Source organism: Xyrauchen texanus, chromosome 36 (assembly GCF_025860055.1).
Source record: "Xyrauchen texanus isolate HMW12.3.18 chromosome 36, RBS_HiC_50CHRs, whole genome shotgun sequence".
In the NCBI taxonomy this organism is placed as follows: domain Eukaryota; kingdom Metazoa; phylum Chordata; class Actinopteri; order Cypriniformes; family Catostomidae; genus Xyrauchen; species Xyrauchen texanus.
Window position 1 is genome coordinate 14,852,469 of NC_068311.1, and position 26,171 is coordinate 14,878,639.

The 26,171-nt window shown below is 40.2% G+C and overlaps 1 protein-coding gene and 1 long non-coding RNA gene across 2 annotated transcripts in view; one reads left to right on the forward strand and one right to left on the reverse strand.

Annotated features, from left to right (window-relative positions):
* On the reverse strand, positions 1 to 24,884 carry LOC127630074 (uncharacterized). The gene is made up of 3 exons (XR_007968824.1): positions 24,758 to 24,884; positions 14,503 to 14,541; positions 1 to 511 (listed from the first exon to the last, which is right to left on the reverse strand). It is a non-coding gene; the product is annotated as an uncharacterized LOC127630074 (long non-coding RNA).
* The window catches only part of LOC127630073 (membrane-associated phosphatidylinositol transfer protein 3-like), a 223,637-nt gene continuing 221,097 nt past the window's right edge, over positions 23,632 to 26,171 (forward strand). The window contains 1 exon segment of the mRNA XM_052107484.1: positions 23,632 to 23,911. Within this exon segment, the coding sequence (XP_051963444.1) occupies positions 23,887 to 23,911 (25 nt within the window). The 5' untranslated portion in view covers positions 23,632 to 23,886.

The following is a 26,171-nucleotide window of genomic DNA, read 5'->3' on the forward strand; positions in this document are numbered from 1 at the left end:
AGCAATGACTTAGTGAGCAAAACAATGTTCTGTCAGTCGGTCTTTGCTTTTAGGCTGTTTTTTATTTCTTTTTTTTCTTGAAGATTCATTTTGGCATTTAAAATGCAATTCAATAAATGTGTTAGCTTCTTGCTCTTTCCCTCTATGATTTATTTAGATTTTTCTGTCATTGGGTTGTGGAGTCAAGTGTCATTTGATGTAGTGGTAAAAGCATCAGACAGACCTATCTGAGCAATGAAATCACCAGCCACTCATTTTCCATTCCAGTCCATTTTAGTGTTCTTGTTTGACACATCAATGTTTCACATTTAGGAAGGAAGACTTAATTTCCCATATGGATTCTGCACAAATACCTTTATTTGATGCCAGTTTAGTGGTGTACAAACTAATTTACTCCGGTTGTCCACGTTGCTGATCTCTTCGCGGACAGTATGCGTGGCACAAATGTAATCTTCAGCACAGTCCATCTGACCTCGTGTGGCCCAGATTTCCTCGAACCGCTGACACGGCCCTACAAGAGTATCACAAATTGGGCTGTGTCGATACAATCAAATATCAATAAATTACTATAATGTTTCTCATGATATTGTATCGATACTTTAGATCCATGTATCAAAATTTTTATTAAACTCTTTGTGTATTCATATCATGTAAACACACAACAAAGTTTGCTCACGTAGTGAGCTACTTGCTCTTCATCAGACATCAGTATGAAACTGAAATGCATTCACCGAGCACTTTATTAGAAACACCAGTACACCTGCTTATTCATGCGATTATCCAATCAGCCAATTGTGTGGCAGCAGTGCGATGCATAAAATAATGCAGATACGGGTCTGGAGCGTCAGGTAATGTTCCTATCAACAATCAAAATTGGGAAATATTTGCAAAAATGTGATCTCAGTGATTTTTTACCATGGCATGATTGTCGGTGCCAGATGGGCTGGTTTGAGTATTTCTGTAATTGCTGATCTCCTGGTGTTTTCACACTCAACCATCTCTTGAGTTTACTCAGAATGGTGCCAGAAACAAAAAACATAAAGTGAGCGGCAGTTCTGTGAACGGAAACGCCTTGTTGATGAGAGCAGTCAACCAAGAATGGCATACACCCTAGCAACAGCATAGTAATGCCCTGGTAGCCACTCACAACATCTGAGCATTATGGTGGCGAGTTTTGCTGTGGCAAACACCTCTCACATGTAAAAATGTAGTTTAGATGTGAATGGCACCTACAGGTATAATCTAGCATACTTGAGCTGAAAGAGGAGTGTTTCATGGCCCTTTAAACATTGATAAAAGAAACAGAAATCACATCAACATTTTTCCTAAGAAATCATACCCCACATTTCACCTTAATGAGCAAGTGTTTTGCAGTATCAAGTCATGAAGATAGACACCGTTTGAAAACATCACATAAACCAGCACAGGAGTTTTCTGGTGTGGGAATATCAGAAACACAAATGCCTAACCCTTTGGAGGAGTTATAGCTGATAAACTGTCTGATCTGTGACCGCACGTAGAGGTCATGGGTGTGAGAATTCTCTGTAGAAATTGTGGACAGCACATCTGAGAAAGTGTCTGATTCCCAATGCTCATTCAAAGCTCAAAGAGATCAATGGGAGAGCTCATGGTGAGGCTGGCTTTCGGTTTGATCTTCACTCTCTGTTCTTTTACCTTTTATTTCAAATGGCCAACTCTTTCATTTTGTTCATCTCTTTCTCCCGCTAACCTTATCCGGTTAATCTCCCTGTCTATGTGTTCAGTTAAATCAAGTCCCCTGGCAGCAACCTTGCGGCTGGTGATGGCCTCTTACCAGATGAAGCGAAGCCAACTTGGAGCCCTTTATCTTTATTGTTTTTGATCTCAGTCCACCTGAATATTGAGCAGTGGTCAGCCACTGGGTTTTACACAACCCATCTCTGTTTGCACATCCTTATTAAAGCTGCCTTTCTCCATTACAGGACTGTGCAAAAGTCTTGGGCACAGCAGATGTTTCATGAAAACATGCATCTTAAGATGGTTATTTTATATCTTCTGCTTTAGTGTGCCAATAGGAAATATAAATTTTAGATACCCAAACATTCATTTTGCAAATAGAATAGAATATAATAAAAGTAGAGCAATGATTCTTGCAATAGACTGTATGGCCCCCACCGAGTCCGAATCTCAACCTCATTGAGTCAGTCTGGGATTTCAAGAAGAGACAGAAGCAATTGAGACCTAAATACCTTGATCTGTGTACCTTGGATAATTGGTGCTGTTATAACAACATAGGGTGCTCACACTATATATTGATTGATTTTTTTTTTTTGTGTGTGTACACTGCAATTTGTATGAAGGTAATTGATAAATGAAAGCTGTTCATGAAATTATTTCTGAAAATATTCTTACTATACATTTTTTTTTACAACTGTCTAAAATTATAGCACAGTACTATACTGTATATTCAGGTCTCCTACAGTCAAGGAAAATGTGGAAATATCAGGGAATTTAAAAATGTTAATGTCCAGACCTAGAATGGTAATAAAATCTTTAAAGACATCGAAGTTATGCTTCGCTCTAAAAATTTTCATAGGCTAGATATTCTAGATATATTTTGTCGAATTTGAGTTCAACAGAAATAAAAAAAGAAGCTAGACAGTGCAACAAATGAATCAAATGTAGGTGTCGTTGTTCCATCAACACACTAAAAAAATATAGAGATGCAACACTGCGGTCAAAGATGTCTGTCTAGTGCTTGTTTATATAGAAAAATATGTAAAAAGCGGCACAGTATGAGCAGCTCTTATGCCTCCTACACACTACATGATGGATCGTGGTACCGTTTATATTACACAACTGTCTGTCTTGTCATTGAAGTCGTAGGGTTTTCAAATTACACGAGGAATCGGCAACAGGGGTGAACACATTACAAAACATTTCACTATTGACGAATCCCAGACGACTCTGCTTAGACTCCAAATTACGTTGTACAACAGAGTACACATGAGAAGTGATACGAAAACAATGCATGAGTATATGTAATGCATTTCAGAATATGATGCACATGTTTTTAATCGCCTTTACATAATGTGTAAAAGCATCATATATTTTATTGGTTACAATATGAAAAAGTACCTCCTACTGTAAAATCTACCTATTTGCTTACCTGACTGTCCAAGAGAATTGGCAATTTCTCTCCAACTCTTCTCTTTCTCCACCTGGTTGTGGTACAATTCAGATGAAACATAAAATAGGCACTGGTGCTCCTGCCAATGTTCAACAAATATTTCCTCCATTGCTTTGGTCCAATGAGACTTTCTTGATACCGCGGCCATGCTGGTTGATGTTCTGGTGCAGGTACATCAGGACTCCTCCCACTGAAACTTCCCCTGCCCCATTTCTTGCTCTCTCATTGGCTGTAGGTCAACGCTACATTTGTATTCAGTCAAAACACATTTCACATGTGACAGGTCAATATTTAACATGCTAGATATCTCGCTGACATCGGTGACGTGTCGGCACTTCTCTCAGATCACATCGTTGAGCGAGCTCCTATTTGCCTATGATTTCGCCCTTTTGTCGGCGATCTCCACAAAACTGTTGGCGAGTGAAAATCGGGCCTAAAATCATGTAAACTCGGCATTAGAGAATAATCTTATATGTGACTGTCTGGTTTGGCTCAACTGTGCTCATGTTCAGAAAAAACTGTGAGACTATAATCCTCATTTTGCTGAACAATTAAAAACAAAAGCAATTTTTCTGTTTCAGTGTTGACATAGTTACTGTTTTATGGCTTTGTGATTGTTGTGATTGCTTCTGTAGAGTAAAACTACTCTACAAATGACTTTTAAGTCTTTTGGAGGACATTTGTACAATAATTAGAATAACTGAATCTGTTAAGGATTCATAACCAAGGGTTCTGTTTCAGAAATCTCCTTAAAATTATTTTAAATATCCTCATGCAGTAATCACAAACGACTGTAAAGCTCATGGAAATTAATTGGTCAAAAGGTGTGGGATCCCTGTGTATCATTCCCGATGTATTTATGTCACATGCTATTCTTCTATCTTGTGGTCACCTGCTTTTCTGGCTCATCCTGTGTTTCTGGTGTGCCCCCTGCAATCTCCCAAACACACTGGAGTGTAAGCACAAAAGTCAGCACAAGCACAGCTATGTGTCTTCTCATATAAATCACATATGGAGCACCAACAGTATGTTTCCTGTTTGTGACTGCTGGAGCTGGTGTTGAAAGCAGGAGAGGAACAATTTGGACGTTATTTTTGGCTCAGCACTGCGCCTTGCTGAGGGAATGCAGGTGTATTTGTCTTCAGCTGAGCTTGTTTTGACAGAACAAACCTGGAAACTCTTTGCCTATTTCACTATGTATATGTGCCTACTCACTTTTACGTATCCCAACTACTTCTGTACCAGTATCTTTTAGCACCTCATACAACCTTTCTTGCTTCACTCCAATTAATTAGGGACCGCCTGCTTATTTGGATCCCTAGATTAAACCATTTACCTTGACCGTCCTTTCCACCTGTTCTTGCCTTCTTAATTTCTTTTTTGTTCACATTGTGCAGCCACCTGAAAAATTTGATGGTGTTCTTTTGGCCACAGTGTATTCCACACTTCTCCAGAGTGCCAAACATGCCCGAAAATGCTTGAGGTAGCTGTTAGATGGAGCGGTATGCTATTAGCGTGACAAAGAGGGCACCTTGAGGGAACGGTAAAGGGGAAGTGATTGCACAATAGCAGTGCCGGCCCCCATAATGTTCCATTAGAGAATAAATGGCCCTTGCACGCTATTGGCGTCTTGCACATTAAGTGTCTAGGCTGAGTTTGTGTAAAATATTGTGTATTATATGCGACCCGGACTCCATTCAGGGAGGTCTTCCTTCTCTGGTGCTTTCACTGGGTTTCCATTGCTAAATATAAGCATGGAGAGTGCTGGTGATTTTGAGGAGCTGATTAACTCATAGAGGGGACTTTGAGATTGTAACCTGCATGGTCTAAATCAGCCTTGGTCTGTACTCTGAGGCCACATGGAAGCTTGTTCTCCCTTGGAACCGTGTGAGGGAAAGAGCCTGAGTTGTTAAGATCAGTGCTGTCATTATTTTCCTTAACAGCAAGTTGAAATGGACTGAAGAATTGCAAATTAAATTCTGTTTCTACCATATTTCATCAGCATAATTTTGTTTTTCATTAACAAGCAATTGTGAATATTGCCGTAACATCTAAGATATACATTCACTGTGCACTTTAGTAGCAACACTATAGTAATACTAGGTAGGGCTTCCCTTTGCTTTTAAAAAAGCATAAATTCTTGGTGGCATGAATTCCACAAGATGTTGGAAACATTCCTTTGTGATTATGGTCCATGTTGACATGATTGCATCATGCAGTTTTTGTAGATTTGTCAGCTGCATATTCATGCTGCGAATCTCCCATTCTACCACATCCCAAAGGTGTTCTATTGGATTCAGGTCCGGTGACTGGAAAGGGCACTGAAGAACAGTGAACTCATTGTCATGTTCATGAAACCAGTTTGAAATGACTTTTGCTTTGTGACATGGCATTATCATCCTGAAAGTAGCCATTAGAAGATGGAAAAATTGAGGCCATGAAGGTATGCACATGGTCAGAAACAATACTCAAACAGGCTGTGGCATTCAAGCGTTGATTGATTGGTATAAACAGGCCCAGTGTGCCAAGAAAACATTCCCCACAACATTACACCATTGCCACCAGCCTGAACTGTTGACACAAGGCAGGTTGGGTCCATGGTTTTATGCTGTTGGCGAAAATCCTAGGAGATCAGCAGTTACAGAAATACTCAAACCAGCCCGTCTGGCAAAAACAATCATGCCACGGTCGAAATCACTGAGGTCACATTTTCCCCCATTCTGATGGTTGATGTGAATATTAACTGAAGCTACTGACCCGTATCTGATGATTTTATGCATTGCACTGCTGTCACACGATTGGCTGATTATATAATCACATGAATAAGTAGGTGTACAGTGCTCAATGAGTGTATCTTCTGTAGATTGGGCTCCTGTTATCAGATTATTCTATCCAGTTTTCCTGAGCAACCACTGGGCAGAAACATAATGATTCGAATTGCCTCAGAAATGAGCAATCCATATGGAGATCAATGTGGGGATCTACTCAGGCAGGCATGCAACACAGCTGCAGCATATTCAATTAACACCCGGGATCACACGATCTGTTGTAAGGTCACATGACTAATTAGGAAGTGATAAATGTTTGCTGCCTGCAAGGCAGACTTTTTTTGTGTTGATGCTAGACACTGTTGTGTGAGTTGGGCTCCCTCTTTTTATGCAGGTATTACTGGTCATTTTAGAACATGTTTAATCTCTGTCATTGGATTTTAATACTTATTTATTTCATTTTATTAAGGGTAATTTTAGAAGCGTGTGCTTACTCTTCACAGAGGACACAGGCTTTTGTCTGGGGGTTTAACCTTTATGCGATCACCCCCAGTGTGACTCGAGCTGCTGGGCTGCACTGGTAAATGCCTCAATATGTACATTTTCCATTTAATGTTTTATACTTGCATTGAAACAAGTTTTAACGAATTTCTCTTGTCTGTAGCAACGGAACGTTCACCTTTTCTCTGCATGTGTTAATGCGCTGTGAAACAGTTGAGCATACTGAAAAGTAGGCCTATATTTTTGGTTATGTTTGAGTTGATTATGCTATGCTGTTTTATGAGGTTGGTAACTAACATGCTTGGTTTCTCTTGAAAAGGGACCAGGCCAGCCACTGTTTTCATGTGATTGATAAGCATTACTTTATTGTTTCCTGTTGTTTGATTTTTGTGGTTGTTTGGTTTATTTTGTCACTCATGTGTCACATTCATAGTAGCATTTTTATTTTCTTTTTTTCTTGACCAAGTGTTGCCATTTATGCTGGTGGTTCTCCTCCCTAACTATGTTTTCTGCGTAGGTTATCCGTGTACAAGGCCGGATCCATACTGATGCTTTGCCCCTTCTCTTCAGGGGACCACACTGGGAGAGACACTGTATTGGTGTGTACATATAACTACAACACGGTATGATATTTTGTAGTGGTATCTAAAGATCTTAAGTGTGTAGAGCTTGCTGTGTTGCATGCGTCGACTGGTGCTGGGTTGCTGTCTCCCGTTTCTGTCTCCCCAGGGGCCTCCTGAGCAGGGGTTTTGCATTGGCCGATCCGACCTTCCTAGATTGAGGAAAATCTACCAGTCATTTAGCCCAGTATTTTTACGACTCATTTTAATAACTTTTCTATGTCTTTTTGCACTAAAATATATAATAAATTTGGAATACATTTACATATCTGCCTCTTGTTGACTGTCCCTTTGCAGGGATAAACATATTATTAGCCATTCTACATTCACGAGAAGATATTGAGGTTCCTCCTGCCTATCATCAGGGGGTGGCGTAGTCAGTCTTGAAATAAGGTATACTGTATGCCAGGTACCACATTTTGGCGTAGTTGGCAGGGTTAAAAAAAAAAAAAGGATGCACTGACATTTTATATTGTTTGTATGGTTTTGTTTGTGTATTTTTTTGATTGTTAAAATAGAAACAGTGGCTGGCTGTGGACAACAGAAGACTACAATTTGGACGGCCAAGACAAATCACGATGGGAACCAAAGGCTAGTGACTACTACTTCTCAACTGAAGTGTTTTCGTTTTTTATGTCTTTGGCATTTTTTCTATGTTCTCTTCTGTGATAGTGAGGCTGTTAAACTGGTAAAATGAGTGAGGTGGAGGAACATGTGCCAGAGGAACTTTTGACTCTTCGGGAGGAAGTGCAGAGGTTACGAGTGGCTAATGAACAACTTCAGAGAGGAAGAGGTGCCAGCGCAAGTACCTCTGGTAATGGCACTACTGCTGGTGGGATAGCCCCCAGTGGTGATTTGTACTCACCAAATTTTCCTGGTCCACAACCTAGACCTGAACGTTTTGTTTATATTCAGAGAGAAAGGAAGTACCCCCATTTCTCTGGCTCAAAATCTAAATCCGATATATTGATTTATGATTGGATAGAAAATATTGAGTCATGCGTGAGGGATAGAATTATGAGCGCTAGAGAGAAGGCCCTTTTCCTTTATGACCATTTGGAAGAAGCAAAAGCTGAAATTAGATTCCGCCCTTTGGCTGAGCGGGAGAATCCGGACACAATTTTAAAAATCTTAAAAGAGGTTTATGGTTCCTCCTCCTCATTTGTCAGCCTGCAGAGACAATTCTTTGACAGAAAACAAAAAGATGGAGAGTCTCTAAAAGAATGTTCACACTCTCTGTGGGCTTTAATTGAAGAAAACAAGCGTGCTTACCCTAATAGGTTGACAGACCCAGATATATTAGTCAGAGATCAGTTTATGGAGCATGTACGTGATGTTTCATTAAGACGAGAGCTAAAGAGCATTGTGCGCCAAAATCCGGCAGTTGATTTTATAGCACTGCGGCAGGAAGCAATTAGATGGATGGAGGAGGGTGAGCGCCCCTCTGGACAAAATCGAGCTGGGCTTTACCACTGTGGGGTGGATATAAGTGTTGAAGGGGCTTGTCATGCAGTGGGGGTGGGAAAAGGGTCGGAAGTTTCTGCTCTGCAGGAACAACTTAACCAACAGCAGTTACAGATTAATAAAATCCTACTGAGTCTGTCTAAGATTGAATCTGTGTTAAACCAGTCTACTGCCCGTCCCCATAACCCCAGTTACCAGTTTACCCCAGAAGGTCAACCCATCCGTCTCCAGTGTCGTAAGCCTGGGCACGTCCTCCGTCAGTGTCGACAGGGACCGAGACCACGAACAGCCAGTCTACCTAGTGTCCAGCCCGAGGAAAATCCTGCAGTTACAGGACAGTCAGGTATGCATTATATTGATCCTAGCACAGCGACAAACAATCCTAGTCTCTCTAATCAGGTCTTGCCCCCTTCAAATGAGTCAATCTCACTTGTAGGTAAATGTCCTGTAGTGGAGGTAAAGATGGGGGGTGTTGAGGTAAAGTGTTTACTGGACACTGGTTCTATGGTGGCGACCATTACAGAGTCGCTTTTTAAGGAAGTCTTTCAACATTGGGGTGCACCTAAGCTCAAGTCATGTGGGTGGTTGGCTTTAAAAGCTGCAAATGGCTTAGACATCCCATATGTTGGATATTTAGAGTTGGATATCCAGGTACTGGGTAGAACCCTTCCAGGACGGGGGGTTTTGGTGGTGAAAGATGCCCCTCATACATTACAACAACATTCTATTCCTGGGCTGTTAGGAATGAATGTCATTGCTCAGTGTTATAGGGAGTTATTTGCACAACAGGGTGAAGATTTATTTGCTTCTCTATGTGCTGTTCAGGCAGAGGCCTGTTGGGAGTCTGCTCTCCGCTACTGTCGTCGCCAAGATGTGTGCCATTTAACTCATGAGGGTCGGGTTCGGGTTCTAGAAAGGGGTGGGGAGTTTATACCAGCGGGGTCACTTAAGTTTATTAAGGTCACCTGCCCAAAAGTTCCACATACGCCACCTGCCACAATGTTGTTGGAACCTGGAGGCTCAGATCTCGCCCCAGGTTTGGTGTTGTCCGCGTCGTTACTCGGTGTTACTAATGGTGTGACATTTGTTCCTGTAGTTAATGTAGGAGCCACTGGTGCTACAGTCCACTCAAAGCAGGTGTTGGGGATGTTACACTCAGTAGTTGACATTCCGGCAGAGCAGCTGAGGTTTGAGGGGGAGAATGGAGAGGTTGCCCTAGTTAATATACATACTGCTGGTGAGCCACCTGCCTCCATCTCAGAAGCCCTTGCAGCTTTACACTGGCCAGAGCTTTCACTTGAAGAGGAGAGTCAAGTAAAACAGCTGTTAGAGAAGTATAGTGATGTCTTTGCTAAATATGATGGAGATCTGGGTTGCACTGATGAAATTGTACATGAGATACCTCTTTTAGATGATGCACCCGTCAGACAAAGATATAGGCGACTACCCCCTACACAGTGGCAGGCTGTGAAAGACCATATTAAACAGCTTATGGATTGCATAGTGATTAGGGAAAGTAGCAGCCCTTACGCATCACCCATTGTCCTGGTACAAAAGAAAACTGGAGAGCTTCGGATGTGTGTTGATTACCGCCAACTTAACGCCAAGACAAGAAAGGATGCCTACCCATTACCTCGTATTGAGGAGTCTTTGGACGCCTTGTCAGGTGCCCAGTGGTTCTCAACCCTGGACTTGGCTAGTGGCTATAATCAAGTTGCTGTCGCTGAGAGAGACAAGCCAAAAACTGCATTCTGTACCCCCTTCGGCCTTTTTGAATTTGAAAGGATGCCATTTGGACTATGTAATGCTCCCGGAACTTTTCAGAGGCTCATGGAGCGTATATTTGGTGACCAGAGCTTTCACTCAGTTCTTTTATATTTGGATGATGTCATAATTTTTTCTTCTTCTGTGGTCCAGCACTTGCAGAGACTGGAGATGGTCCTTAGTCGACTCCAACAGAAAGGGCTCAAGGCAAAGCTGAGTAAGTGCCACTTTTTCAGGAGGGAGGTGCAGTACTTGGGACATCGTGTGTCCAAAGAAGGTGTGGCCACTGATCCAGAAAAGATATCTGCTGTGAGTAACTTGAGGAGGCCCTGTGATGTGACTGAAGTTCGATCATTTCTAGGATTTTGCAGCTATTATCGTCGCTTCGTCAAGGGGTTTGCCCAGTTAGCGGCTCCACTTCACCAACTAGTGGCGGACGTGATTAAAGCTGCAAAGATGAGTAGGACCAGGCCAGCTGCAGTCCTACCCAGTATGTGGACTGAAAGATGTGAGAGAAGTTTCACTGAGTTGAAGAGGAGGTTTACAAGTGTTCCCATTTTAGCATTTGCCGATTTCACCAAGCCTTTTGTCTTGGAGATAGATGCTAGTCACCAAGGTCTAGGTGCAGTCCTGTCCCAGGAGAAGGATGGGAAATTGAGACCCGTGTCATATGCTAGTCGCTCATTGCGTGGTTCAGAGCGTAACATGGAGAATTACAGCTCCATGAAGCTGGAGTTCTTAGCATTAAAATGGGCAGTCTCAGAAAAATTTAGAGAGTATTTACTGGGCAGCAAATGTGCGGTCTATACTGACAATAACCCTTTGAGTCATTTTCAGACCCTGAAGCTGGGGGCTACTGAACAAAGATGGGTTGCTCAGTTGGCAGCCTTCGACTTCACCATGCATTACCAACCAGGTAAAAATAATGCTAATGCTGACTCTCTCTCTCGTCAATACAGCACTCAAGTAGAGACCACAGTTTTGGAGACTGACCAGCTGAGAGATGAATCTTTCCAGCCGCTCATTCCCGACAGAACTGAGGAAGCTATGTCTCATCAAATTGGAGTCTTTCTAAGTCGATCCAATACTGATCTGGCAACGTTGCAGGGGGCGGACCCTGTTTTGAAAGACTTTCTGTGTTTTTGGAGACTAGGAAGGTCTCCCAGCAAGGAGCAGCAGGCCGAACTCACCAAGGATGTACAGCATCTCCTCCGGCAGTGGGATCGTATCCTGGAGAAGGACGGCCTGCTGTACCGGAAGACAACTGCCCCTCATGGGGAGCCATACATGCAGCTACTCCTTCCCCAGTGTCTCCACCAGGAGCTTCTCCGGGGCCTCCATGACCAACATGGACATCAAGGAGTATGGCGGACTATTGACCTGGTGAGGCAACGGTGTTACTTGCCAGGGATGGGAGTGGAAATTGAGAAGTACTGCCAGGACTGCCAACGCTGTGTGCTGGCTAAAACTGTTCAGCCCAGAGTAAAGACTTACCAGGGGGTTCTGCTGGCCAGTCAACCATTGGAAGTACTTGCTATAGACTTCACCCTGCTTGAGTCTGCAACAGACGGAAGGGAAAATGTCTTGGTCATGACAGATGTTTTCTCAAACTACACACAGGCAATCCCAACCAAAGATCAGAGTGCCAGTACAGTGGCGAAGGTCCTAGTTGACTGTTGGTTTTATCGCTTCGGAGTGCCTAAACGGATACATTCCGATCAAGGGAGAAACTTCGAGAGTGCACTAATCGCACAGTTGTGTCAGCTATATGGAATTGAAAAGTCTAGAACAACAGCATACCATCCCCAAGGGAATGGCCAATGCGAAAGATTTAACAGGACCCTTCATGACCTCCTCCGATCACTCACTATAGAAAAAAAAGGGTGTGGCCAAAGTACATCTCCCAGTTGGTGTGGGCATATAACACTTCTACCCACCGCTCCACTGGTCATTCCCCTTACTCATTGATGTTTGGCGTGACACCTCAACTCCCTGTGGATTTCCTCTTGGGGGCTACTGACACAGAGGAAACAAGCTCTTGGGATGAATGGGTCTTACAGCATCAGGAACGACTTCAGGTAACTCGTGAACTGGCCCGTAAGAACATGGAGGAGGCAGCAGATTACCGGCATCGAAACCATAACCAACAGGTGTGTGATAAGGGTTTTACAGAGGGTCAAATGGTCTACTTAAAAGATCACCGTTGCCAAGGTCGCCGTAAGATCCAGGATGTCTGGTCACCAGTACTGTACAAAGTTGTCAGGGCACCGACTGACCCTGGTGGGCCTTACACCGTAACAATGGTTGATGGAACTGGTAATGCCCGGCAAGTCCACAGAACAGAGATTAGAGCATCACAGTTAGAGACTATACCATCAATACCAAAGGTCCCTCAGCCATGCATACAATCTACTTGCCCAGAAAGAAATTTGAATTGCAGCGATGAGGATATCCTTACCTGGATAGAAGAAGTAAGACCTATTCCAACCGTTGTTGTCACTACAGATCTGCCACGAACGGCTCCCAATGAAGTGTCAGAAGTACCGGTAGGAGAGGATGAGGGTTGGGACGAGGGTGATGGTGAAGATGATGATGAGGTGGAGGACTCCCAACTTCAAGGTAGGTCGCCAGGTTTTCGACGCACCAGACAGGCAACAGCTGGGAAACACCAGAATCCTCATAATTTGCCAAGGTCCACAGTATCCAGTGTCAATTTGGGGATGGTAGGGGCTGCTGCATTCCTTGGGGTTGATGTTTGATCGTCGGGGGCGACGACATCTTTTGGGAGGAGTGAGTGTGGGGATCTACTCAGGCAGGCATGCAACACAGCTGCAGCACATTCAATTAACACCCGGGATCACACGATCTGTTGTAAGGTCACATGACTAATCAGGAAGTGATAAATGTTTGCTGCCTGCAAGGCAGACTTTTTTGTGTTGATGCTAGACACTGTTGTGTGAGTTGGGCTCCCTCTTTTTATGCAGGTATTACTGGTCATTTTAGAACATGTTTAATCTCTGTCATTGGATTTTAATACTTATTTATTTCATTTTATTAAGGGTAATTTTAGAAGCGTGTGCTTACTCTTCACAGAGGACACAGGCTTTTGTCTGGGGGTTTAACCTTTATGCGATCACCCCCAGTGTGACTCGAGCTGCTGGGCTGCACTGGTAAATGCCTCAATATGTACATTTTCCATTTAATGTTTTATACTTGCATTGAAACAAGTTTTAACGAATTTCTCTTGTCTGTAGCAACGGAACGTTCACCTTTTCTCTGCATGTGTTAATGCGCTGTGGGACAGTTGAGCATACTGAAAAGTAGGCCTATATTTTTGGTTATGTTTGAGTTGATTATGCTATGCTGTTTTATGAGGTTGGTAACTAACATGCTTGGTTTCTCTTGAAAAGGGACCAGGCCAGCCACTGTTTTCATGTGATTGATAAGCATTTCTTTATTGTTTCCTGTTGTTTGATTTTTGTGGTTGTTTGGTTTATTTTGTCACACATGTGTCACATTCATAGTAGCATTTTTATTTTCTTTTTTTCTTGACCAAGTGTTGCCATTTATGCTGGTGGTTCTCCTCCCTAACTATGTTTTCTGCGTAGGTTATCCGTGTACAAGGCCGGATCCATACTGATGCTTTGCCCCTTCTCTTCAGGGGACCACACTGGGAGAGACACTGTATTGGTGTGTACATATAACTACAACACGGTGTGATATTTTGTAGTGGTATCTAAAGATCTTAAGTGTGTAGAGCTTGCTGTGTTGCATGCGTCGACTGGTGCTGGGTTGCTGTCTCCCGTTTCTGTCTCCCCAGGGGCCTCCTGAGCAGGGGTTTTGCATTGGCCGATCCGACCTTCCTAGATTGAGGAAAATCTACCAGTCATTTAGCCCAGTATTTTTAAGACTCATTTTAATAACTTTTCTATGTCTTTTTGCACTAAAATATATAATAAATTTGGAATACATTTACATATCTGTGTCTTGTTGACTGTCCCTTTGCGGGGATAAACACATTATTAGCCATTCTACATTCACGAGAAGATATTGAGGTTCCTCCTGCCTATCATCAGGGGGTGGCGTAGTCAGTCTTGAAATAAGGTATACTGTATGCCAGGTACCACATCAACAAACATTTAAGTGTAATTTGGAGAATTGTAACTTGTGCAGTTGTTGTCATAACAATTCAAAGTAGTTAATGATATCAACATACCTCAGACCATCACTTCATTTCTTCAACTCCGGTGATGCACTGTCAAAAAAAGGAAGAAATGGTCATCTTGTGTAGTAGATGCTCTATACGACTTCACATGTTTTTTTGACAGCTTCTAAAAATGTAATGCTTTACCCGCTAGGAATAAATTCTGATGCAGGTGAAAACACTGAAGACTGGAAATTTTATCAGGCGAAAACTCCTGCGTTCAGGAAAAATGTGGTTATAAATGTTAAAAAAGACACATTGTTTAATTCTATAACAACTACTGCTTAAATGGCAGTGCCAGCATTAGATATGTTATAAAAAAATAAAACGATGAATAAACCAAATTTTGGTTGTATCTTTTTCAACAATTGTTCACAGTTCTTATAGATTTATGCACATTCATTTTGGTTTTTATGTATTATTGAAATTACATGACATTTCGGGGACAAGGGAAAAAATATATATATTTTTATAATATATATATATTACAGTATATATTTATCTATTATGACTGCATTTACAGGGTTGTGTCAGACACATAATATTGCAAGAGATGCCTGTAAATGACCCCAGTCATTTAGTCCCAGTCGGAGTGGAGAGGACAAGAGGAGTTTACGTGAGTGTGCCGCCCAGCATGCAGAGGAGCATCCATAAGTACAGGGAGGACCATGATGCATTCCTGCAGATTGTCTTGCATGAGGTTGTGGGGAGCTTCAATCCCTTGGCCATAGCGGACAGATTGAAGATTTCTTCATTCTTAAAAATGTGATTACTAAACTGTGGTAGTCTTATCGGAAAGACAATGAGTCAACATCAGTTTGTGTTTTCTCTGAACAGCTGTGCTCTCTCATTCTGTGACCAGATTGACATGACATCTAACCTAAATTATATAACTGTTATTATTAAAGGGATAGTTTGTTCAAAAATGAAAAACCCACATCATTTACTCACCATCATGCCATCCCAGATGTGTATTACTTTCTTTCTTTAGCAGAACACAAACAGAGATTTTTAGAAGAATATCTCAGATCTGTAGGTCCATACAATGCAAGTGAATGGTGATCAGATCTTTGAAGCTCCAAAGGCCAATTAAAAGTAATCCATAAAATTCCAGTGGTTAAATCCATGTCTTCAGAAGATATATAATAGGTGTGGGTGAAAAACAGATGAATAATTCACCCACACCTATCATATCGCTTCTGAATATATATGGACTTAACCACTGGAGTCGTTTGGACTACGTTTATGTGGCCTTTATATGATTTTGGAGCTTCAAAGTTCTGGTCACCATTCACTTGCATTGTAGGCCCTATGGACCTACAGAGATGAGATATTCTTCTAAAAAATCTTGTTTGTGTTCTGAAGAAAAAGAATGTCCTACACATCTGGTATGGAATGAGGGTGATTAAATGATGAGGGAATTTTCATTTTAGGGTAAACTTTCCCTTTAATATTAACTTGTAGCAATATCACACTCGCAATTGTGCTGTTGTACTGAATATTAGCATGGCTGTGAACTAACTTAATCAGCACCGATATCTATAATTTCCTAACATATTTTCATTATGTCTATTTGAGCTTACAACACATCCCTGCATGTATAAACAATAAACCCACTTCTCTTCAGTTTGTACCCAGAGCAACAGCAGATAAGTCATAAACCTCACAGTGACACAGCAAGTGGGAGTTGCTATTGTTTACAACCTCGAGGCTATAATGATCCTCACACATGATGGCATTTTAAACATAAATATTATCTGCTTTTTTTTTTTTATGGGTGCTAATGTGGAGATTGCTTAGTGCAAATAAATATCTTAGTTGTTTGGCTAGCACTCCTGTACGCCCACCTTGCCATTAGCATACTTAACAGAATTTTTAAGTTGGTGCAATGCAGTGGATATTTATCAACCCTTGATATGGGTCCAAAGAGAGCACACTTTTAACAACAGTGGGAAGAGGAACAAATCTGATCTCGGAACTGAGGTCTCATTTGTCAGACTTGATCCTCTCAAAATGGGCTATGTGGGTGGTGAGAAGAATTGTCGCAAAAAGTATTTACGTAAGCGAGAAGGTGAGGAATCAAAAGTGTAACTAAAGTGAAAAGATTTTCTTTTGCTGCAATTTCAAAACACATAGGATGAAACTGGAAGCATTATGAGTTATTTCACAAATACAAAACTGTGGTGGTATTTTTTGCTGTGGTCAGTGTAGCACCACAGAGCCTCTGAATGGTTATTATTCTAGAGAAATGGAAAAGATGGCAAATTAGTGCTGTTGCTGGGAATGGGTGCGGGTACCTGTCAGTCTGCGGTTCATTGTGGGAAATAAGAGCCTTAGAGGCAGTAAAGGCCTTGAGTGAGTATGAACTGACCGGGCACTCTGGGTAGCTCTGCTCATCACACAGAGGGAATGTAATATTGTCTGAAGGAGAGATTTAGAGCTGCCATAAAATTAGATGAGATGAGCCAAGAACCATGGGTATGCTCATCTCATCCCTGTCCTTCAGACACAGAAAACTCTTAATTACATGGCACCAAACTGAAGACCAAATTAACAAAGAATGTTTTACCAATTGTTTTACCAAATTTTTTTTACCAATTATTGTGAGACCAATAAAATACACCAAGTGTGTTTCAGCTCTTCCTTAGGTTTCTTTCCTTTATTAAAATGGAAAGTTTGTGCAGGAAATATAGAAGGCAACAGTGCACGCCCACTTTTTTAGTTGTCTTGGTTCCAGAAGTATTTTTTTCCATAATTTTTTCCATTGGGATATCGTAGTCTTCAATGGTATTCTAAGCATTTAACCAAACCAAATAGCTTAGAGGCGAACCACAATGTTACAAACTTTAATTTGAAGCTAAAATTATTTGAAAATCAGACAAAAAACAAAGATACAAGACGAATTACATAATTAAACTAAAAACAATGGAAAACTATTAAACTGTTAATTTGAAGTTGTTGATAAATCAACAACCTTAAAGGAATATTCCAGGTTCAATTCAAGTTTAGCTTAATCGACAGCATTTGTGGCATAATGTTGATTACCACAAATATTTTCAACTTGCCCCTACTTTTCTTAAAATAATAATATATGCAAATAAATATCAAAAATAAAATTAAATCTGGGTTCAATCAGTAAGGCACTTACAATGGAAGTGAAAGGGGCCAATCTGTAAACATTAAAATACTCACTGTTTCAAAGGTATAGCCACAAGATGTAAACAATATGTGTGTCAACATGATTTTAGTGTGATAAAATCCCATAATAACCTTTTCTGTGTAAAGTTACATGTCTAAATTTACAACTTTGTTGCCATGATGTAAGGCTGTAACCGTAAAATGACCGTAAAAACACAGATTTAAACAACTTTACAGCACACATAATACGTTTTACAGAAGAATTAATGTAAATGCTTTTAATGAAATTATAAGCTTCACATTTCTGCATTTAAACCCTCCAAAATATGGCCCTAGTCACTTCCATTCTAAGTACCTCGATTTTTGCTTATTTTAAAGAAAAGGATGAATGATTCAAAATATTTTTTTGTGGAAATAAACACTATACCAAAAATGCTGTTTGAATTAATTTAACTTGTATTGAACCTGGAATATTCGTAAGTAGTTTGAGAGTGTAGGAAGACCGACTCGATTGTGTCATTCACAGTGATTAGTGGATTTTCCCCCTCAGGGTCATGCATAGTGTAGTTCTTCATCAGGAATCCCGCAATTAAACAAGATTAAAAAAATTTTTTGAAATAATGTTGACTAATAGATTTTGTATAAACATATACCATCAATTAACAACCTCAGAGCTCACAGTAGGTCAGCCTTTAAAGGTTTATAAGTTATCGTTAATAATTTCAGAAACAGAATGTTACCCTCTATAAAGGCCCAATATACTTCAGGAGAATTCTTCTTCGTTCTTCATTCAGGGGAAAATATACTGTATATATATACAGTATACTGTTTGAGAACATTCAGACAAAGGTCACACCGCTGTGGGAGGCATTAAAAGGAGCATTTAAATATGAGGATGCTACATGTAAAACCTTAAAGTAATGTGACATTAAAATGTGTTATCAATGACTTAATACCTCATTCTATGAGTAGAATTCACACTAGAAAAAGAAGTTAAAATAAGCTATTTTAACCACATGATGAATTAAAGTAATATATTGTAGCAAAGGTTCTTCAACTCTCTAAAGGAGGAGACGGGAGCCGTGCAAACATCCAGACATAAGACTTTTATTAAAAACAAAATAAAATAGCTTTTCAGTACACAATATTGTTGAGCCACACACCCACTACCAATGCGGATTGCACATCAACTCGGCAGCGTGCGTCTCTCTCCGCCTGTCTCTCTCTCTCTCTGTGTCTCCCCACTGCAGCTCTGGCTGTGGCTTTATCTCTTGCCCGCTAACACCGTAATCGCCAACAGCAGCGAAAGATCATTTTCCCCAGGTGTCCATCCCGGCCTTGCTCCACACCGTCTTTGCTCAGCCATGCCCTGCTCGCAACATACCCCCATCGCCTGACTCAGGACGGGAAGCCATCTGGCCTGTTCCTTACTCACAACTGGAGTTATCAGTGAAGTTATATGACTTAAAAGATAATAGGCATGGACTATTTAAGCAAGTGCTGTATGATTGTAACTATTTCCCTAATTTCTTTCAGTCTGGTTGATGAGTTGATGGCGGAGGCTCTGGCTAATGTGGCGGCAGAGTTGCATGATGTTTGTGAAGAGTATGCAGAGGCTGTTTTCACTTCAGAGTTTCTCCAGACTGTCCAGTTCCCAACTACATCAGTGTCATAGTTCCCTGACCAAAAGTGATTCCTCCCAAATGATTTACAAAATATATCTTTTTTATGTTTTTAATTGAATATTGTAATATTCAGATTTATATTTTTGTATGTTTATTTTTCATGCTTGAAATAGTGAACTTTGAAAAAACTGCTGGTCAGTGCTTATATTTGTCTAATTATGATACTTGGACTTAAGTCCTTTGTGGTCGGTCTGACTCTGAAACACAAACAGATGCTTTTTAGCATGCAGCTAGCAAATGCCACATCAATGTGACATATTCCATACAAGCTTCCTCATGCATAACTGGACATTTGCTGTTGCTATGGAGAACTGTCATCAGCCTTAAACTTTTACACTATGAATGTAATGTATGAGATTATACAAATGTACACTCTATTCCATTTATATTTTAAACTAGAGGATTGCACACGTACTCCCTCCTGCATGAGCTTTAATGGATGCATTAGTGCTATCTGCATCAGAATGCAAAGTTTGCTACTCTGTTGACCAATCTCACATTCTCCAAAAACATGTGCTTTGTTTCATCTTTAAGCTTGATGTTTATTCATCTATCCATGTGTTACCCAGGATCCCCTGTGTGTTTGGATAGGTAAGGTATTTAGAGTGTTTGTTTAGTTTATGTGTCAGGGCCTAAAGGGAAACAGCCTCTAGATGAATCCAGATGTTGGGCTGGCATGCTGGGAACGTGCTCTGAGTGCGCTAGTCTTCACAAATATGCAATGTATTTTTTTCCACTGGGACTGTGTGTAGAAATGTGCATGCCTGCAGCTTTTTACATAACTAATAATGCTATAATCATCAGAAAGAGGAAGAGTATAGTTATGCATTTAGACATATAAAATAAGGGTCTGCGTCTTTTAAGGGCTCAATCATAATAATTTTATGACTGTTTTAGAGTATCATTGCCCTAATTAATTAATTTAGTTATGTTGGCCTGAATACATTGATGATGCTTTAAGGGATAGTTCACCCCAAAATTATAATTTGAAAAATTTAATCTGTCATAATTGAATCACACTCATGGCTTTCCTAACTTGGATGCATTTCTTCTGTGGAACACAAATAGGAGAAGTTTATGTGGTACATTAGGGATGGACAACTTCAGTTACCATTCACCTTCATTGTATTGAAATAAAGATACAATGAACATGAAAGGCAGAATGACAGCCTCAGTCACCAAACATCTTTTGTGTTCCACAGAAGAAAAAAAATTATGTGGGGTTTGAACATGGGGATGAGTAATTGTGAATTTTAATTTTTGGGTGAACCACCCCTTTAACCATGAGCCCTTCTAGCTGCAATTGTGTGGTTATATTCCCAGATGTGAGTGACAGTTTTCTCACAAGTGTTTAACAACCTACTTATTAGTGAAGTGTGCCATAAAGCCATGCAGAAATAACAGCAAATTCCAGGCTTTATTCCATGAGATATTATGAAAGCTATGACTGCTGGAAAACAGTCACCAGTTTGACATTAACTTGTTCTTGTTTTATTTAGCGTGTGTTATTGTGTTTTTATTGCTGTAGAACATGTACTGTATTTATTACAACTTATAATCATGACCTAATTTATAATAAGTGTTTTAGAATGACCCCCAAATGTGTCCAAATTATGATTTAAAATGTATTTTAAGTATCTTCCTGGCCTTGGCATATTGTCCTCCTCGATGTCATAGATGAAATTGCTTTTAAAGGCAAAAATTCAGATTCATTGATAAATTAGCCATTTTCGTTCTGCGACCAGGCAGCATAATCGATGTTATCTATCTTTTTGCTTGTCAGGCCTGCAGGCTTACCAGAATCTCAATGCAAGGCTCGGAGACAGAAGTGTTTTGTCATTGGGTTTCCTGACTGGTACAAATAGGCCAAGTCCCTAAAGGAGTAGACTAATGCAACCTAGGCAGTTCCCTGGAATTGAAGAACAGTGTTTCCAGACTTCAGCTCTATCAATATTCATTAAGAGAAATGTGAACAGAAGGATTTAGGATCTACGATGTGCAACTCAATGATTAGTTATTGCAATGTCTTAAAATGACAGAAAAGGGGATGAACATATGTGGGAGGAATATTTTCATACATGGTAACATGGGTAAACACTTATCACACAGAAAATGTGCTGTAATAATTACATATTAAATATTTATGGAAAATGCACTGTTAAACACTAGAGCACTTGGCCTTGAGTTTGTGACCTTTTCTTCCAATTAGTGTGGCAGCTAGCACAAGGCTGATATTTTATGGTGATTACAACCTTATATTAATCATCCAAACTGCTGTTGGATGTACTATGATGGAATAGGTTATTTAAAGTCCTGAGGAAGGGTCGCAACATCATGATTTATGAACAAGCGTACATTTTGCAGTCATCTTACCACATGAATACAGAGATATACTGCCATTGGGAGGTTGAAGGTATTTATGTTTCTGGTTTCAACTGCACAAACCCCATTGTCTTCAAAGTAGTTATTCAATTTGCCAGTGGGTAAGGACAGCACCTGTGGCACCTCTACTTTGCTTCTGCTTTTTGTGTTACGAAGGCAGAGTTGGAGGGTTTCTAGGGAGTGTTTAGGAAACAGAGTCTACTGCATCTTTTGGTGACAGGTTCAGCTAAGATCACATCAGAGATGGATGAAAAACACATTTACTGTGTTGCTGGAAGTCTAGACACTCAAACTTGCAATTTGGATTTTCACTTATCTGGATGATATCTTAAATTTTACAATTTTCCATCTTGAACCACTTGACTCCATTCAAACTGCTTTTTAGATAATTTAGCCTTAGGTGTGCTATCAATTTTTGTTCTGTGTACACTTTTAAGTAAGTTAAGATTAAACTTTGAAAATCTCCCTTTGACTTTAATTGTTAGGGGCCGTTCAGACCGAACACGTTCTTGCGCTTATAGAGAAATGCTAGACACAGAGCAAGCAATATACCATAATGCAGGTGTCCCGAGAAGTGTTTTTCAGCGTTCTAATTAAAGCTGAAGTATTTAACTTTTCCATGTTAAAATACTTTTCCTATCCATATTAATATGCAGAAATAACTAAGCCATCGTCTGTTAAATTTCTCGAAAACTGTATACACTGTCTCTTTGGCACAATAAATATTTAAATGTTTGTCTGAACAGCTGTCCAGGCCGACAAAACTACATTTGCTCAACCAATGGCATGAGTTGGGGGCGGGGCATATTCGGTTTGAAATCAATATTACATTTTGCAACGTGTGCTTTGTGAATGACCCCATTGAATGTCATTCAAAATCTAACCGAGAGCAATGATTGCATACTGAATTGTGATTGGTTTTAAGCTGCACAGAAGTCATGTTATGTTGATACTCATGCACAGCTTATTGAAAACAAGACATACTGATGGTGCAGCGTCATTTATGAGTTGAGTGCACACGAGCCACTACAAAGTCATAACTACCAGTGGGAAACTCTGGATTTGTTTTTTTTTTTTTGGAGCTGTGACATTCCGAGTTGTGGGCATGTTGAATTCAGATTTACTTGTGGATTTTGACAGTTCAGTTTGTGCCATTAATGAAGAATAGTGACAAAGCTTGCTGAAAATAAGAATAGTTTAGCTAGTAAATGTGGCGATGTGTGCGCAACATCCACATTTTCCATCAATAGGCAATACGTGGCGTCACAAGATTGATAAAATAGATAGATAACAGGTTGTTTAAACACCTTTGCTCTTATTTGGCTGCATTGGTGCTAAAAAAGCTTACTGTCTTTGTCAGTAAAGTAAAAAAGAGGATCTGCTAACTTCTGCCAGAATACATCCCGCCTTTCAACCGGAACAAACAAAAATATTGACAGGCAGAGTGCATTTCTGATTGGCTTAATTTTCTGTTTGGCCTAAAATCGGCGGGCTGCTCTCCTGACTATTTAGCTTCCTTCCCCATATGTCAAGTAGTCTGTTGTTGATATTTTATGCGTGGCGTTACATTAAAAAAAAGAAAAAGAAATAATAATTCGCTTGTAGCACCTTTAAGGAGGCACTGTTGGCATTATATTTACCCATAACCAAAGACCAAAATATAAGCTTACATAAAACTTTGCCACACGTTATGGCTGCCTTGCTAGCACTGATTGGCTATTTTCTTCTCGAAAAAACAATGTAGTTAATACTGCATGGCATGAATAAATATCGATCTAATAATATGTGATAGCCGGAAGTCAGAACGCTGCATTGACGCGCTTGGCGTATTCTAAGTTTGTTCCAACGCTGTTTTAATGTTGTACTGTGACACACTGCACAGAGCCACTGGAGGCAGTCGAACATCAGACCTTGAGCTCAACAGGAGGAGAGAGGACAACAGCAAAGTCTGCACACACAAACAGCTCCAAGTCCGTGCTTACTTCAACACAATGATCTGCCTCGGCGTTAATGGATAATCCCACCTTCGCGTGTCTTTTCTACGGCATCTTCAATCATGAAACACGCATAGGCTTTAAATCGCTTCTCCCGCGTCCAGCCTCCCCGTGCACAGACAAGGACGGAGATACGAGACGTGCGTACTGTCCAAACTAATTGAAAACACGCACCGTGCAAAAGTGCATTGGGCAGCATGGCTAAAGAGACCAGAGCGAATGGTGAGCGATATATTCGTGCTGTCTGAATGTAATCTTTATGTGACATGTCCAGAATTGACGTGCAGCTGCAGATTTACAGGTAGAAAGAGTGGACAGTCAGTTTGCTGTGTTCACTTTCCGCGTTAATCTGTTGGAATGCGTTTGATGCTCCAGGGCTGTTTCCAAACCTAGTGAGTTGCTTAGCTAGACAGGATTTTTGGGCATTGTACGCGCGTTCTCGAAGCGCCCGTGATGCCCAAAATGCTGTCTTGAAAGGCAGGTCACTTGGTTTTGTGAGAAGGACCAAGTGTTTTCTTCATGTCATATGTCTTCTGCTTCCTTGATCTAAACATGTTCAGTTTACAAATCTGTCTTGTAGATGAATTGTAGAGGGAACGGTAGATTTGGGGTTGTGAATATTGTGATAAAATAGTGTTAGAAATAATATACAAATAATAATGAAATGTCTCAAGTCATGCATTATTACAGTATAAGTGTAAGATTCCTTTGTTTCTCATTTGAGGTTTCCCTATACAGATATCAGTGTTGTATAGTAATTCTAGCTACAAAACTAATCTGATTATTTGTTTCTGCAGAAGATGGTGGCTTATGACTGTTTGATTCATCTTTGACTTTAAAGAGCACTTGAGAAATAATATACAGTACCTGATAATTTGAATTAAACTTAAAAATGAAACAAAATCTTGTCATATCGTCAAAAACCCATAAGCCATAGATGCATGCACCACATAGAAAGATGTTTGGCTTTCTGTGTGTCTCCTGTGTGGTCTGCACTACATAGTTTTCTAATTCAAACTTGTAGAAATAGTTTATCCCTAAATGGAAATTCTGTGATCAGTTACTCACCATCATGTTGTACCAAAATCCATATGACATTCTTTCCCCATAGAACACAAAAGTAGATGTAATCGTGCATTCCATTTGTCTTTGAAGTCAGAGCTCCGAGTTATTTTCCGAGTTCCGTGACCGGAACTGACAAATGGAACGCCTCCAATGTCGGAATTCCTACTCGGAATCTATGACGAACTCAGAGGACCCCGAGTTCAGAAAGCAAGATTGCTGCGAAGAGCATCGTCTGAAGTATGCTGTGGGTTTAAAGTTCTTTTTTAGCAATTTTGTATTTTTTGTGTCCAATTTAGTATGTCGTATACATAATACTGTATTACCATTGCCTATAGGTCAAGGTCAAGGTCAAGGTCAATTTATTTATATAGCACATTTAAGAACACTAGTGTATACCAAAGTGCTGTACATATCCAAATGAAACAATACCAGGGCACGGAGGAATAAAAGACTAATTTGAAAAATAACACAAAACAAGAAATTACCCATATAGTCTACAATAAACATTCATGTAAAAGCCAAGGAATACATATACGTCTTCAGGCGTGATTTAAAAACAGGAATGGAAGGGGCAGACCTAATGTCCAGAGGTATACTGTTCCATAGTCTAGGGCCAGCAACAGAAAAAGCACGATCACCTTTAAACTTTAGGCGAGAGCGAGGTATTTGCAGGAGAAATTTTTCAGAAGATCTGAGGCTTCTAGGGGTTTGTTGATAGTGCAGAAATTCTGACATCATAGGCATGTTGATATGATCCTGTTATGCGTGAATTACCGTGTAATGTGTTGTTTATAAACTTGTACAGCTAAAATCGGTCGCTGCTGCTACAAGAACACTGGTCGATGTTACTACAACAACACTGCCTAACATTACAAACCGAGCAGCAATGTGAGAAGGAAATTGCAACAGAAAACACATTAAAAAAGTTGTAAAAAATTTCAAAAAGTAAATAACCCAGTTATAGCTGCCATCACCGTAGACTACTGTTTTTGTTGTTAGACTATTGTTTTGTTATCAATTTCAGTGGATCCAAGGGCTTTTCAAAGGGAGGTTACTCGTTTACACAGCTTTATTAACAAATCTAAAGATCTAATAATGTATCGAGCATTTTGGTTTAAGATGTCAAGGGCTACTTTACTCCTGTTATCAGAAAAGCCCTCTGGTTAGAGAACATTAATTCAGAATATGGTAAAGTTTTGTGATCGTGTACTAAAATTTATGTTACATAAACCCCTGTTAGGCAAATTTATATTGTAAATATACGTTTATACTTCCATCGGGCATTGCCCTTTGCTTACACCGCTGGTTCGATTAAAACGTGGTTAACATGTTTTGATACAATCAAATACGTGGACACATTCATCTTCCTTGAGGTGGTGAAGGGCATACTTATTTTGTAGCTCTCTGCACTTCGAAA